The sequence below is a fragment of the Rhopalosiphum maidis genome, chromosome 3 (genome assembly GCF_003676215.2).
Source record: "Rhopalosiphum maidis isolate BTI-1 chromosome 3, ASM367621v3, whole genome shotgun sequence".
Lineage (NCBI taxonomy): Eukaryota > Metazoa > Arthropoda > Insecta > Hemiptera > Aphididae > Rhopalosiphum > Rhopalosiphum maidis.
This window is the reverse complement of record NC_040879.1, coordinates 26,122,194-26,140,164: the sequence shown is the minus strand read 5'-3', so window position 1 is coordinate 26,140,164 and position 17,971 is coordinate 26,122,194. Positions and strand designations below refer to the sequence as shown.

The 17,971-nt window shown below is 31.9% G+C and overlaps 1 protein-coding gene across 2 annotated transcripts in view; it reads left to right on the top strand.

Moving 5' to 3' along the window:
* LOC113555546 (homeobox protein homothorax) overlaps nt 1-17,971 on the top strand; it is a 96,513-nt gene that overhangs the window by 29,145 nt on the left and 49,397 nt on the right. For both annotated transcript variants that reach the window (XM_026959960.1, XM_026959959.1), the window contains exons 7-8: nt 5,759-5,888; nt 16,036-16,041. In XM_026959960.1, coding sequence (XP_026815761.1) covers nt 5,759-5,888; nt 16,036-16,041 — 136 coding nt within the window. The remainder of the gene's footprint in view (nt 1-5,758; nt 5,889-16,035; nt 16,042-17,971) is intronic.

Here is a 17,971-nt window from a genome sequence, read left to right as displayed (position 1 = left end):
GTGTATGTGTATGTGTGTGTGTGTGTGTATACTAATTGAACGATTAAAGAAAAAAATTAATGTATATATAACGCAGCCGTGACGAGGCGCAGGTCAGGTGGTTGTGCGGTTTTTAATCGATCTTAGATGTCGAACGATTCGAATGTATTGCGCGTACGCGACCGACACGTGATGATGGCGTCTGTGCGCACATAATATGTAATACGATTGTATAATAATATATGAATCGACGATAAATAATATGCGTTGACAAACGAAAAGAGAAAAATACAAAGAACGATAATTATTATTGCTCGAATAGACAAATTCCGAAATTTATAACATAGTACACCCCGGTAAACAAACAACGATTCGTTATTCCAGATTTTTTTCACGTGTCACGCCACTCACCAACCATACGACTGTGTTAATATTATTTACGAGCGTTTAACACAACACTTGCGTGAGCGGCTGCGGTGGCGGAGGCTATGCCGTCGAAATATTAATCAACCGCCAGAACGACGCGCGTTATTTGTTCGCGCGCGCGCTCGTTCGCTCGGTCGGTCTGTGTCTCCGTGTCAATATAGATTGCATCGCCACAGCAGCTGTGCTAATAATAATACAATATTTGCCGTTGCCGCGTTACGTCGCGCGCTTTTAAAACGGGTGCAACGAATACAGTTAACACGATGGTATTTTTCTTCACCGACCAGTTAATACGGTGATTTTTTTCTTTTTCTTTTTACATTTTGAAATCAAATGCGCGTAGTCACCAATACACGTAAATGATCTTTTGACCGGAATTGCGACATAATTACTACATGATATTCATATTTGTACTCTAAAAAAACTACCATGCTATATCAAATGTGGGTATTAAATTCATTTTAGTTTATACCCATCGTCTACGCGGTCCATCTTAAAGTCTTGAAAGCGAACGATGGCTTTATATACGTGTGTTGTTGGAACGTGGACATTGACGAAGGAAAAACTGAGGTCACCACGGCGGTATTACATTATGTATAGGTACATTATTCTGGTGTCTGTCAGCCTTCGGGGTCGTGTGCGTTGGCACATACGCAGACACGTGATGGCAAAACAAAACAATATACAGGAAAAAAACGAGAAAATCCCGCCCTGTGCATTTTGGACCACCGAAACGGACGCGTTTTGTTTTGTGCATATATATTGGCTGTTTCGAAATTACACTGCAGTGGCGTTATTATATGTATGTCGTGCTTTTTTCTCTCCACATACGATATGCATACATTTGTGTGTGTTTGTGCGAGTGAGCGCGTGTGGGAAAACATTGCTCTCGCGGGGAGGCGGCAGGAAGTAAGCATGTACGTGGCACGCGCGCGCGTGTAGCCAAAGAATTATTTGTATTATTATTTATTTCTGCCGTAGCTGCTGCGCGTCTGCAACGGACATGTCTGCCTGTGCTCTGCGACTGACAGCGGTGACGGTGGACACGCGCCGGTCGGCCGGCCAACCCTCCACCCATACCGACTAACTTCTGTTTATATATATATTATACTAGCATTTATCGAGGATTTTTATTTATTATTATTATGTTTCCCTATTGTTTATGACGCCACATGATATTATACTTCACTCAGTAATATTTAGGTTAGTTGTAATTATTATTATTATTATTATTATTATTATTATTATAATCACTATATACCTAAATTTAAATTACGCTACACTATACCTATTTTCAATAACATACTATTAAATTATATATTTAGTGTTGTTTTTTTCTCTGGAGTATATAATATAATATGAAACCTGCGTTGATGCTGTCGAGATCATATTATTGTGTTGTTTATTCCACGATATTAAAAGAAGAAAACACGTGTAGACAATATTATAATTTATTTAGTAAAATCCTGGTGCACGGAGAATAAATAGTGAAAGACGACAGGGTTGGAAACTGAAAAAAACCAACAACAACATAGAGTAGCGTAGAAAGTACATGATGTGTTTATCAAACTATTAGGCTGCACCCCTTTAGCTCTCTGTTTCGATTACGCATCACGGACTGAGTGAATTTTGCTACTGCATGCAGGCATTAAATAATTCATATACTTGGCACGCAAGATAGATATAGAAAAGCACTAGCTGCAAAAGAAATCGGAAGAAAAAAAAGAAACGATAGAGGTTTTGTACATACTTTATTATACGTACACACAACGCGTCGAGTGTCAATCATTAATTTGGCAAGAGCAAACGCCTGCCGTGGTGTAAAAAACAGAATACCGAACGACCATGAAAAATGTATACTGCAACTACGCGACCACGTTGGAGATATGTCTAGTTAGAAGCAAACGGCGCACAGCAGACCACCGAACTCATAAAATTTTCATAAGTAGCAGTTGCAATACCCGTGAGACCTATGTATCTGTACGGTAGAATTGAGTTGTCAAAGTGTACAGATACGAAGTATAAAACAGGGTACAAGACGAGTGAAACATGATTGTGTTCTTTAACATTCGCCGTTTTTATTATTTTTTCATTTCAGTAATTTGATAAAAAATGTCTATATACAATACATAGACACGTATATATTTTTTTGTTTCTATAAATACCTAGTATTAGGTAATGATGCCATAACAGTGTTAATATACAAAATATATACATATATAGTTAGGTAATTGTATTATTGAAATAAAATAGAAAACGAAATTAATTAAAAATGATCAAACATAAATTATTGTTTTATGCGCTAGAATATAAATAACCTCGAAAGTATACTTCTGTTTTTTCTAGGCTGTATAACTTGTAGGTTAGTTAAAGACTAGAGTGACTTTTAGAATTCATGCAACGCGGTAGATATTAAAACATAACTGAAAATTGTTTCTTTCCAGCCAATGTGAGTGGCATTTCTAGTGGCATATTACTGCGGTGTTATTCAATTATAAACTATTACAATTGTATACGTAATAATTTTTGTTAAAATCTTATTAAATAAAAACTATTACAATTTATTTTTGTATTATAGTTTCCTGAAAAGTATTAAAATTGATGCTTTACTCGTTTCGCCTTGAGTCCATGTAATAAGAATTGAGACAATAATGCCTTCAATGACACTGGACAATTCAGCAAACTTGTGGGCCAATATATTTTTGTATAATTTATGGTTTTACGTAATTTACTTAAAAACTTTTTGTAAATACTAATTATTGCTATTTATGGAAATGAGAGAAATAGCAAAGAAACTTATACAGTCGTATAATTTTTATGCAAACACAATATGACAATAAAATGTATTTATAAATTTAAACTCCGTCCGTAGTTTGCATATTTATATTAGCGTTGAAAGTATACTATAATAAAGTAAAGGAAATTAAATTAAACATTTAAATGATGTTTATTGATTTGAGCCGTTGCTTATTTTAAACCGGTTGTCTCCTTATAAAATACGATTTTCATACATTATAAATTATAATAAAATTGCTGTGGTAGTTAGTCTGTTTAGACAAAAGTGGTTTATGGAATAATAATAAAAATAAAAAAATATGAATACGAAAAAACTTAACAATGGTCTCAGTGAACCGACAACTTGCACAAAGACAATAGTAGTTATGTAGTATATATAAAATGAAATATGTTTTTACAGTTCCCGTCGTCAATCGAAAATAATATAATCGTGGTTTTTTCTTTTTAATATATCATATTTGCCTAAAGCGCGCATGTGTGGGAGGGTTTATGAAAAGACCGGAAGCAGAGTCTATACTGTTGGTACGGGATAGACCCTTTCGTTTTTCACAATCCTCTGCCGCCATCGTCCTGTATATGAAATGAAAAAATAAAAACAATTCTCGGCGTTGGTACGTTGGTGGTAGTTATGGCAAATTCATTCTTTCTACATAATAATACTCAAAATATGCCGGAAGTAAATACACACCTGGGAATTCGTTTAGTCTAACCCTTTAAAATGTCCGGTAAACTACTTGTATATGACATATGTGTGTGTTAAAGAGAGAGAGTATACCAAGAAAAATACATGTATGGTTCTCGTTATTTCTGAAAATATATATATACTTGGCGGATTGTAACGGAAACACACAGTCGGCGTTACAAGAAATTACTACGGTTCATGGGTGTGCTGAACACCCCGCGTGTTAAAAATCTATCGACATGTGTGCACATTGCTATTTCCGCCTTTACGGTATATCTTCATACTTCCTCTCTCCCACATTCGCAGTCTTTACTTCACGTCATACTACAAAGTGCCAAAAAGAACACGCAATCGTCGTCATTTGTGTTGCTATTATGATACATAATATTATAAATACATAACTATATATACATGTGGGTATACTGATAGAATTTCCACTTTAGACCAACGAAAATCACTCTTAATGTTGTGCATGTGCAGTAATAATTTTATTTATTATAAAGAGTGTATAATTGAACACGCTTATACGCCTCTTATAATCGGTGGTTATTGATAAATACTGAATATTTAAATCTTGAAGTCATATTCATTGCGCATAAACCTTTATTAAATTTAATGGCTGTATTAATGAAATAATTGACTTGGTTCATGTAAAATTGACAGTATTGTTTAGGTTAATAATAACCGTTGAAGCTAGCTGTTATTTTTTTTTTCATTCACGCCCACGTTATCTTGTATACCTAATAGAACGACACTGATCATGAGTACACGCAAAATCCATTACTTATATGTTACTTTAAAATACTAACTGAAGAAAACCGGATTTTGTATAATTTTTCTAGAAATACGTAGCTGTATCTATATAGGTACTGATTATACATGCTGGTATAATCCGTTTAGAAAAACAAAATTATATAAATATGTTGTCGTCATACTGAGTTATCAAAAAATAACATATAAAAAATGTAAAAAGTAAAAAAGGATATCCCTATATAATAGCAGTAGCGAGGTATATAGATGGATTTTTGTTTTATCTGTGTACTCAGTAAATAATAATAAAAAAAAAAAATCATTATTTATTTTACGACGATTGCTTTGGGTGTTATAATACCTTTTCCTCAACGTTTCATTTATATAGTAGTCAGTTGTTAGTCAACAATAAACACTCATACATATTATAACAAATATTTAACTGCGATAAGATAATAAATTATGTTACAATGTATACACTAAAAAATATTATTTATTATAATTTAAATACAATTACTATGTACATTATATTTTTATTATTTTTTTGGTTGAAGAGGAAAGAGGAAGTTAGTTCTAATTTGGTTTATCTTATAATTTACTATAGTCTTATATTATAGTGACAGTAACGGTTATTAATATTTAATCAAATGATAATAATAATAAAATATATATATATATGAAGAGTTATTGACATTTTAGGGTCACTAGGACATCGTACGTTTGTACGAGAGGGTAGGAGAATATTATCCCTTAGAGGATGGTATTCCCTACAACGATGAGGAAACATTACGAAATGTAGTAAGGGAAGCAGAAAAAGGTTACATTTGGGGCAGCAGTTTCAGCAGTAGTAGTACTATCATACGATTAAGTAGTAAAAGTATAGGAAGAAGGAAAGATCGTCGTATTGGATCCCATGGGAAACCGTGAAACTAAATATTATATTGCAACGGTGGTGGTTTTTGTATACATTTGTTAGTGGTTTTCTTCCTTGAAAAACATATTATTCCATTACATGGTTAAAATTTGTCTCGTATATACCAATTGATTATTTATACTTTTCAGAAAAGTCACACGTAATATTACAATGACCCGTTCTTTAATGCACATATTAATTGATTTTTTCAGAGACCACCTTCATCTTCATTATCGTATGGTGGACACGGGAACGATGACCGATCTCCCGGTTCGGGAGGCACGCCTGGGCCGATGTCACAACAACCGGGCTCACAGCAAAGTCTCGACCACGGTGATCCTGGTAAGTGACAAACACTTAATTTGTATTTTTTTTTTTTTTTATGGTTAGAAATATCACTTAACAGAAATACAAATAACATTTGAGGCGCCACTGCAGCGTGGTTCTCGTCCTGTATTTAGGGAGTTTTTGAACCCCTACGGAACGTTATTGTATAGTAACATGTTTACCTACGCGTGTATGTCACTTGAGCCTGGACACATACGTTGTTCAAGTGCCATCATCTTGAGTGTTTGTCCTGCGTGTGTCCTTGTTGTTATTATATGGATGGGGACAATTCCTACAGCCAGAATATTATCATATACTATATTACTGTTTATTTCGATAATCGTCAACGATAATCGGATATTAAGTCTTAGACATTGATGTTATTTTTATGCCGGCCGTCACCACTATGCTGTTTCTGTGATGTATTATGTGATATTGAGATATTAAGAGATAATAATATTAAAATATTTATGCTGAGCATATTACCTAGAATATCGGTAAAGAGTTTTAACTATGTTTTAAAATATAAAATGTATAGGATTGAATATTTTGAGTATAATTTTATTCAAACAAAACATTATTTTTAATTTTTATTTAACGATTACGAAATTTGACGATTTAATCTATTATGATACTGTATATGTGGTTGGTGTATTAATAATTATTTTTTAATTAATTTTACTTTTGTTATAGCCAAATAATTAGAATTATAAACAGTATAGTTTGGACTATAGGATTATAAACTAAATATAGTTTAAAATATTTTCGTTTAGTTTGAATACACCATTCTATATAAAAAAAACCATGGATTGCATTTCTCAATCATATTATTTATAAAATAAAATAAAATATAAATTTAAATCTATAAATAATTATCATTTAAATTCATGCATTATAATTTTAATGATTAGATATAACTCTAAATAATATTTTCAATTTCTCATAAGCTTAATTTAGAAAATTAGAAATATAACGTATAACCCACAGAACGGTTTGTTTTTATTATATCATATACTATATTATATTATATATTATAAATTTATATTTTCAATTTAAATATAATATTTGTACTTTAGACATTAATTTCTCTGAAAGATATACAATAAATTAAAATAGCAATCGTATAATATTGTTTGGTATTTAAATAAATTTTGTTATATGTTAAGACAGTTGAGCATTCAGCCGTTTAATACGTTCCGACACATCACCGTTGAAATACCAACAATTCCAGTACTACTGTCTACCTAAAAGCAGAAAAGCGTAAAATAATTTCGATGTAATATTAAAGGTTTAACTTAAACTCATCTTAGTGGCTGTTTTTAACAGCGACAAGGGGTGGTTTTGAGAGTATTTCACATGTTGCTGTTTGATATTGGTAGAAAAGGAGGAAGGCGGTAGAAACTTTTAGACGCCGCAGTGGGAAAACAAACTTTCCCATCTTCTTAAAAGGTTTTCTCTTTGCTCGCTTTGCTGTTGGGATGCTGTCTTAATACTAGTATTGCCGCCAGTTTATGGCGACGATGGAAGTAGCAGGAGTGACGCCTTCATAATTTCAAGTTTTGTCTTCGTCGTACATATATATATATGTATATATATATATATATGACTTGGTGTATTACTGAAAAATAATTTTATCGTGATAAACTTTAATATCACAATTTTTTCCTTCTTTTTCCGATTTCGTGTTATATGCATATAGTAGTAGTGTAACATTGGAAATTGTCACTATATCTTTATAGTTTTTGAACGCGGAAGTGCTTAGTGTATAACATTAGTTATTCTTTACACCATTTGCGTCAATAAAAGATATATATAATATTTATCCTGGGTTCAAATATAATTTTTTCGATGAATTTGGTTTGTTAAAGTTTCATATTTTTAATGTTTATAAGTTATTACTGCTTTTGTTTCACAAAAAATATTTAGTAATAACAAAAAAAAATTATAATGATATTCGCAACAGCAGTAGTATGATGTTGGCCTTTTTTCTTTATTTACTGATAAGTATTTTTAGTACGCAGCCACCCCTGTCACTTGTCTCCCGTGGGATTAAATGAGAATACTAGGCGGCAACGGCGGTGGTGGTGGCCTGGCCACGTGAGATCAAGGATGGGTGGGTGGAAAATAACCACCACGTTTTTCTTGAAATTTGTGATCTAATTACTTTCACCTCCCCCTAAAGTCACTAAGTCTTATCACACATTTTTTGCTTTCTAAAGGGGAAAAATAATGTTTCGCTTGAGCTTATTTCGTCGGTCTTCCTTTTTTTTTCGTTTTATTATTGTCGTTTTATTCCTCCTCTATCAACATCTTTCCTTGCCGTCAAATGTTCCCCTTGGGATGCGATTTCAGAATGAAAAACAGCGGGGATATGACACCTTTTATTCTTTATACTGATTATAATATATTTTAAGATGAAAACCTTTATAACACAACATTAAAATAAATAGTAAACGATAATATGAATGAGTAGGTAGATCGATATTACTAAAATATAATATTTTTAAATTTATTTTATTATTATGTACAAATATACATTTATTATATATTATTAAATTTAAAAGATATTTCCACGTTTAAAAGTATAAAAACTACGTTTCTCTTAATGGAACTCTATATATTATATTGTACCTACCGGTTTGAATATTATATTATATTATTCTTAATGATATATAAGGCTATCTGACAATGCAATGGCTCCACTATTATATTATATTGTATGAAAAGAACATTTTTACCTAGTGCAGGAGACCCTATTGTTATGACGTGTATTCATTAGAAAGAGACGCACATATAACAAACACACACACACACACTAATACTGCTGCACATACGACAAATACAAGTATACACGAACATAAGGCGAACCTAACCATAGGTAGAGTTGCTTGCTTACCTTTCGACAAAAATGTCTTGCCTTTTGTTATTATTTTGTATACCTGCCTCTGCACATTTTTAATATAATATAATACATTATTTAATGCCATTATACGACTATACTACTATTTCGTTGCTTTTCCATATTTTTTCTGAGGTTAATATTAAAAATCACTAGTAAAATACGGTTTGGGTACTTGTTATAACAACGTGACGGTTTTCGTTTTATCATATCAAAATTCATCAATAAATTAATTATACATCTGTTTGTACTAAACAAGTTCTTATTTTATTTTTTTTTTTATACTTATACCTATATTATAATAACGAAAACAAAAGAATTCAGATGGTGCTTTTTATTTTAAGCACTTAAAGTTTTACCCCTTTTTCTTTTCATTGTTCTTCATTTTATCACCGTTGTTTTTGTCAAACCAAAATGATGCATGTAAACAAAACATTAATCTAAAAACAAAGATAATTATCATCATTATTTTTTTATGGATGATTCTGTTAAAATACGACCATAAATAAGACAAATATCTACCTATTATGTTATTTTTTCTAAAAGAAAAATATTTAATCATTATTTTTATTCCAAAATTTGAATTTAAATTGTTATCATTTTATTATGTGTGATAACAAATCTTAATTCAAAAAACAAAATCTTTTCATTAGGTTTATTTATTATATTTACCTATGTTCTATATACATTATATATTGATTGTACATGCGTAAGCTTTATTATGAAATTTCAATCTTTTCATGCAGAATATTATTCAATAATAATAACTGCTCTTTGGTTAGTATTATACGTATATATATTATATCCTTAAACACAATCGTGATGATGATGATGGGCGCTTAAATGATGATGCAGCAGCTACGACTATTTTGTGTGTGTGTGTGTGTGTGTGTGTTTGTGGAATGACCCCGAGGCGACGCGGCCATTTTTGTTGTGTGGCTGTCTTGTGCGTGCGTATGTGTGTGTGTGTGTGTGTGTGTGTGTGTGTGTGTGTGTGTGTGTGTGTGTGTGTGTATAAGCTTGTCGTGAGCACAGCTGGCTGGCTGTGAGATAATCTACCGCCTATTGTTTCTGATTATTATTAGTTTAAATAAAATTAATAATTTTATTTCTTCGCCGTTTCTTGGTTTATTCTATCTTGAAAAAAAAATTAAATGAGAATGAATCGGTAATAATAATAATATAATGATAAATATAATATAATATTTGAATCACGTGAAATGCATCCCTTGCGTTGTAAATGTAATTTTTAGACGTATCAAATGTCGAGGGGAGAAAATAAACGATAAAAAAGGTGGTACCGTTGTTTGGCCAAAGAATTTATTTTTTGGTCGAATTACTTTTCAAACGGTCTTGCACCAAAAGAGAACTGTATGCCGAACAACGACTATATAGGGGACAAAAAGGTTTTTGTGTGTGAGCGCGATGCTCACTACTCACACGCACGCACATGCACATACAAACAACGAACGTTCCTCTATAGTTCTTTTTGTACAAGCATCTCCGACACAACGAATGCGATCGTTTGGGTCGATGTGAAGAAGAAATTCGGAAAAAAAATTTTCCTACCACAACAATTACATTATATAGAAATAACCAGCAGTCATCTTCGTTGTGTGTCCGACACAAAGTATTTAGTGACGTATAAAAATGCACGGGTCGTGCGCCACAGAGTATTATAATAATAATAATAAATGCGGCACTGCTGGTCTCTCTCTCTGCATGATGGCATATAGATACATGACGCGGTGCACGTCGGTGCCGGGGCCGGTGGTTTTCGTTGCCAAACTCGATGGGGGGCTCCAATAACACGAAACAGCGGGACGCACATGGGCACATAGCCGACCGATTATACCGTTGGTTCGGGGAAAATATATATTATATTATATTATATCTATCATCCATGTATGTAGAGGTATATATGTTAAAAAAAAAGTGTAAATAAACCACCCAGGTAGGCAGGTAGAAATAAGCGACGGTGGCTGTGGCTGATGCTGATCCTGGTATAGATCAGTGGGGTACTTTAACAAAAGTCACGTCTTCTTTTCTTTCTAAAATATAATAATAACAATAATGGTAATAATATTTATGCGACTACTATACATACCTACGATAGGGTCGTCGTCGGAAAAACGTCGTAAAACGATTCACTTATAAATTTGATCGCCGCAGTGGTGTATCTCACGGGGCAAAGGGTGGCAACATTTACCACCGCCTTTTTAGAATTCAGCGTGCGCGCGACAAACTATAATCTTACGGGTATGCTCTTCGGGGATTATATTCGTTAACCCCGGTAGTGAACGATGAAATTATTATACATAAATTGAAACGCAATTTAATAATTGTATATGCTCATAGTCGTTGCTGTCATTACCGCCGACTACATTGTTTTAAAGTTTCCCACACAGATTTTTAACACAACATTAGTATGCAAAATTAAACGCTATATGTTCAATTTTATTGAATTTTTATTTTACCTAAAACATTTGACTTATTGTTATTAATCATTATGCTTTTTTTTATTTTTTCCTCTGACTATATTATATAAAAGTTGTGTACGCTTAAATATAATATATAATAATATTTATAAATCTTTATTACTCGATTCGGACATTATCAATTTTTGTTGCTCTTTTGCTCTCCCTTCATTTATTGTAATATTATTATGTACCTACGTGTCGTGCGCGTTGCCTGCGTAGTAAATTACAGCTGTATTATTTCCTTTCATTCTCTTCAAGTGTAGAATTTGCATAATCGTGGTCGCCATCAACGACACGAATTTTGGGACTATATAATATACACAAAAGTAAACGGTTGTAATGCCGTCTTCCCCTTCATAGTAGTGTTTTATTTTTATTAAAACTACTATTGCATTACATGTGAAATGCTCTTGCCGTGCATGATTGTTAAATGAAGTTAGGGTATACCGATAAATATTATTTGTTTTCCAGGCGATTTTTGTTGTACATATATCAATTGAAGTAGTCTATATAGAATACAATTATCTACACAATTATTTTAATCGTTGGTTTATATACTATTAATTATAAAATTACTATTAGGTTAAATTAGGTTTTTTTAAGAACATTTCGTAAACTATTATACCTAATGTAATACAATTCGATTTTCCAATCCGTCATGGTCAGTGGGACAAAACTAAAATATGAGATGCGAATATATTAAAATATTATGATCTATATAGAGTATAGAATATAGTATGCTATATTATTTAAAATAAGTGTGTGCCAGACTGACGCGTGTATTTTAAGTAGAGAATGGAGAAAATAATATGTATATTGTCGATTTAGATGTATAACACTTTTCGTTTATAAAAACGAAAAATATTTTCGCAAAAATAATAAAATTGATATCGACGTTAACAACGACGTGTTATACGCGTTTATGATACAGAAACTATTATATTATGTATATGAACAAGCGATCGCGCGCTCGCGTGCGCGTGTGTGTGTGTGTATATTCAATATATATATATATATATATATATATATTTCCAAAGTATAATAATAATTCGTTACGCGACAGGTTTGGTTCGTAGTCCACATAAAAACGCAATCGCGCCAGTTTCGTCTTTAGATATCCTCACGCGTTCGGGCGCGCACGCACACATATGAGGGAAAGCAATGAGCAAAAAATAATAAAATAAAAATAAAAAAATAGCTGTTAAATTTCTATATGAAAAAAAAAAAAAAAATAGGAATCATAATAATAAGAATGAAAAAAAGTCCTAGATAATAGAAAAAAAATCGTGTACATGATGATGATGTGTATACGTGTATATATATATATTGAGGTACAGAATATTATATTATTCTGTAGGTATATATATTTTATAACGTGTGGTACGTATACAATGTTACACACATGATGGTCATTTCATGCATTCTTTGGAGGAAAACCGCGTTAAACCGTAGAATATTAAAAATCTTGCGTATTATTATATTTATATCAATAATAATGACGATAAAAATAATAAAACATATTATATGTGAAAAAATATTATATATATATATGATTAGAAAATAAAAAGACATTTTGTTTTTTATGTAAGTACTAGCTGTATGTAATGTATTATGATAATTATATACGACGACTCTTTTTATTTTCGTTAAATACGGATGGCAATGATCTATAATACAGTTAAATTAAAAAATGAGCCTCGTGCCGGGTATTATGAGATACTGAAATATGATATAGCGCCTTATATATTACATTAGCTTATATTTCGTAAATGCGAAAGGGAAGAGTATAACATTTCAAGAATAATAATTATCTAACAACGTACCATAGACCGTATTTGTTACTATAAATATAAATTACTAAAAAATACTAAAATTTATTCGATTCATCGGTGTTCTGTAAAGTTTTAATAATTTTACACCATATGCCTCGACCTTAACTTTTATTTATTTTGCTATAAACCTGGAGTCGTTATGTTGTAAGGACTAATAAATTGAGCACGTATGTTCGTAAGTAGGGCATAGTAAATACTTATATATATATATTACTATATTACCGCATCTCATAATAACACTAATTTTTATTGGTGCGTATTTGTAAATTAAGTTAAATCGGAATTAGGATACCTACATTGTAAACCTATCTCAAATGAATATTATTAGTTTAATATGATAAATAAACATTAACATGAATTGTGAATTAAATCAGTTTTTCGTCATTTTCGTCGTCGTAGTGTGATAGTGAGTTTTTTTTTTTTAAATAATATGAGTTTTATAATATTAAGTTTTGAGTTTAAGTAAAAATATCCTATGGGAAACATCGGGCGTTCGTTTGACATTCTTGAACAACAGCAAATCCAGGAATATATTAAAATCCGATTTATCATTGGACACACATTAACATAACTACTATACGCGAGACCCATTGTGTCTGATGACGTGTGTTGTACGTATGTATGTATATATATGTGTATGTGTATATATGTGTGTATATATACGTGCGCGTGTGCATGAGTGTGTGTGTGTGTGTGTGTGTGTGTGTGTGTGTGTGTGTGTGTGTGTATTAGGAGGGAACACCTGTCGTTTTGTAGACGTCTGGGGAACGACGTTTTAAAAACATAATATCACATGGAATGAACAGGGAAAAAAATATATATACATGGATAAGAAGTATAAAAAAAACGAAACGAATTAATTTTTTGAAATAAATTATATCGCAGAACCGGTTGTATAGTGGAGGGATAGCCCGCGCCGAATAATCGCGTTCGTTGTACAATGTTTTTAATTTTTCCGTGTCCTCTCCCATAATTTTATTTAAAAAAAATATGTTTAAATAAATATATGATATGCAGTGTATGTGTATGTTAGAGGGGGTTGAGTGAGTGTGAAAGTAATATAATTTGTATAGTAAAATAACGGTTGTTTGCATTTTTATTGTACTCCTATATTGGGAATTTTGAATATTACCTTATTAGGTTTAAGAATTTTGCATATTTTTCTGCATAGTACCAGTGACTATCATAATACACATACGCGCATGACAGTAGGTGTTTTTTGAAAACTCGCAAACAGAAGACATCAACGTTATGTTTGGCTGTTCTATCACAATATAATATATAATAATGTGAACCGTAGAATTAAATATACATATTACACGCGCACATTTATGCTTAAAAAGACGGCGGAGAAGTAGAGAGAATAAAAACTGCGACTATATATATTTATACGCACGTTCACATACATACATATATATATAATATGCAAACAGTTGAATGTAAATGTGAAGGTATATATATATTATATACATAGATATACATATTATAAGACGACGACTACGACGACAACAACGAACATGAGACTTGTAAACTGGTTTCACAAATATTATACACACACACACATTGGCTTTATTATAAGGTGTCGGACGAGTATGCAGAACTTGGTTTTCTATATATAGGAGAACGATTTTTATTGAGAGGTCCCGTTGTCTTTGTTATCCACAATTTCTTCATTCCGTGTACGAGACAAAACATATCTTTTCGTTTAGTTTATTATTTTACTTGGTTTGTTTTGTAAAATGTGGGAGAAATTCTTTTTGAGCCGACTCGAACGTTGTTACATTCCTTTTATATATATTATTTATATACATAATAAATATAAATATATACATATATACATATATATGTGAGAATGTGTATAGTTGTACCACAGTCGATGGGATGATGATAATAATTGTTAAACCAAACGTTATCTACATGACCCATCAATTCATCGCTAGAAAGAGAATACAAGAAGAAGTGGAGAGGAAACATGCAACATCGAGAAAACGAAAGTATAACCTATGGGATTTAGAAAACGCGGCGGGATACTGTAGCAGCGCGGCACAGCTCAGTGCTCTGTACGCCAACTGAAATAACATCTGGATCTGACAACATTCCTTTAGCCGTCGATTTTATGTTATTGAGTCGCCACTTTTATATTTTTCCTTCGATTTTTTTTTGACCTTTTCAACTAAGAGTCTCCTACTAATACGTCGCGCCACCGCCGCGGTGAAACGGTCAATAAAAACGGCTGGGATGGAAAGTCCTGGCATGTCGATATTCCGACGTTGACAGACGCTCTTCTCGCCACATGATATAATCGTCCAACGCGGTGCAAGGGTCAAATTGTTGTTACATTTCTTTCAAAATACATACGTAGATTTCAAGTTTATATTTATATATGTGCGTGTGTTTAGCCCAAGTAGGTATTTACGAAGGATTCGAATTTCGATTGTGGTTGTTTTCGTTATGGGCTTATATTCATACTGCCGTACGCGATGACGATTTACGTAAAGTGCAGCCGCCAACACAAACGCATACGAATATCGGCTATATATACATCAATATAACGGTTATAATTATGTTGTACCTATAGCGTTAAACAACAACGCCCATCATTATATAGACATAGAACAAAACGCGGTGGTCCTATGGTGGAAACAAGTGCGATTGTTATCTTACGTCATGGCCATAACCACGCCTACATTTCAACTACTTACACTGTACATATAGTATTGTAGACCTTATAATATACATACATACACACACACACACACAAACGCACATATATATATATATAGGTGTATTATATACCTACTGTTAGTGCTACTTTAAAGGAAAAAAACGAAAATTATTTCTTGTTTTTTTTTAATAATTAAAATTGATTACTTTCAAATAATTTATTAATGATAATAAAACACCGTGTATTTCTAAAAACAAATGTATTAATAAGATTTTTTTGTTTTCAGAATTGGGTAAGTGTACAAGTAAAGTCTACAAACACTTTTACAATGATAATGCATTCCGTGGTAAGTAAATGACGCACTTTTCTTCGTCTTATGCCCGATAATTCAAAAAATAGCTGACCATGTTTTTATTACATCGTCTATATTCAAATAATAATATAATAATACATTTGGGATTTTTTTTCTGATCGAAAAATGAATACTTGCCCCAGTCTTTGCTGCACGCGCGCACCATCATCGTCATCATGTATATATATATGTATATATATTATACCTATAATATAGCCAGGGGTTTTATCGTCGACGGCGCAATGGAAAAGTTCCATTAAATCCTTCTTGACTGTTCAAGTCACGTTTCCTTCTCCTCTCGTAAACAGTACGGTTTTGCATTTTTTTCTTTACCTCGCCCGCTAAATAAAATACTGAAAAAAATCCACATGCATTCATTTTGTATACCTTCGTATGTACTATCCGTATAGGTATACACGTAATGTGTGGTTTTCCGCGTTTTGTGACTACACGCTGTGTGTTCCGTGGTTAAAAGAACAAAGCTGCGTTTAAGTCAATCAACTTGTGCGGCAGTCCCCCTTTTCAGTTTATTTTTTTCCTGTGGTGGGATTGCTCGCACGCCCTTAAATTGATTGCAATACTCGTCATATACGCGCACAACTTTCTTTCTGTTCAGTATTTGTCGTTTATCGTTATTGACCAATCTGGTTTTATGGCTTATTTATCTCGACGAATTGACGTTTTTAAATCGTTTGTAATTTTTTTTATGACTTACTTGATTTGATGCGTCTAAACGTAATACGACGTACCTACCTACACTTTAAATTTATTCTCGACTTTATACATTCCATTAAAAAATAAACATATACTCTTGTATCTTATGTATTATACATGCATATGTATAAAACAATGTATAAGACAACATTGTTCATTTTTTAAATTATATTTGTTTTAAATCGTCAAAGCTATTACATTTATAAAACAAATTTCTCTTCGTGTCATAGATTTTACTTATATTTATATTTATAATATATTTATAGAGAATACAATAATATTAATGGATCCAAACGAATTACGCCCAAAACTACGTTGTATAGGCTTTTATAAGTATAAAAAAACACCGTCAGCGCCCTTTAATTTATTAAGCGAATGGATTGGATTATGTTTTTTCATTGTTCTTTTTCTAAGTGCTTTTGTCGGGGTAGCGGTGTCAGTAGTAGTAGTAGAGCAGGGGCCAGTCGATATTTTCACTTATCGAATTATATGTTTTCGTGACCGCCGTTGCACCGTAGTTTATATATATATTTATATACATATCATACATGTATATAGTGTATACGTGTTTTTATATGTATATTGTTTATATATGTATAAATATATATATATATATATATATATGTATACATGCGATGTACAATCATATTGTGTGTGTATGTGTGTGAAGACGTTAGAGAAGGGATGATGGAAAGAAAAAAAATACCCATTTACGTGGTAGTAGTCTATATTATGTATACCATTATATTTCCCCGGGGCAAGGGGATTGTCGTGAGTTGAAATTAAAGTCTACACGCGGCAAATAATAAAATGTAAAAAAATACTTATCGAGGTGAAATATTTCTACGTTTTCGTTATTCGAATGAATGTGTGCCGCGAGATTGTTATTCGTTTCCTCGCTTCTTTTCTATTTTGTTTTATATAAAATGCGCATTTGAGCGAGGGTAGGGTAATTTATAGAAAAATTATTATTTAGTTTACCAAAAATAATAACGATTAAATTTTTATCCTTCATACTTTCAATCGATAACTTTATATTTTAATAATAATATTATGGATATGCTATTCGAATATATTTTTTTAATAAAAGCCAGAATTTTTTTGAATAATGAATATTAAAACATTTTTTTTTTTTTTTTAACATTATTTTCATATA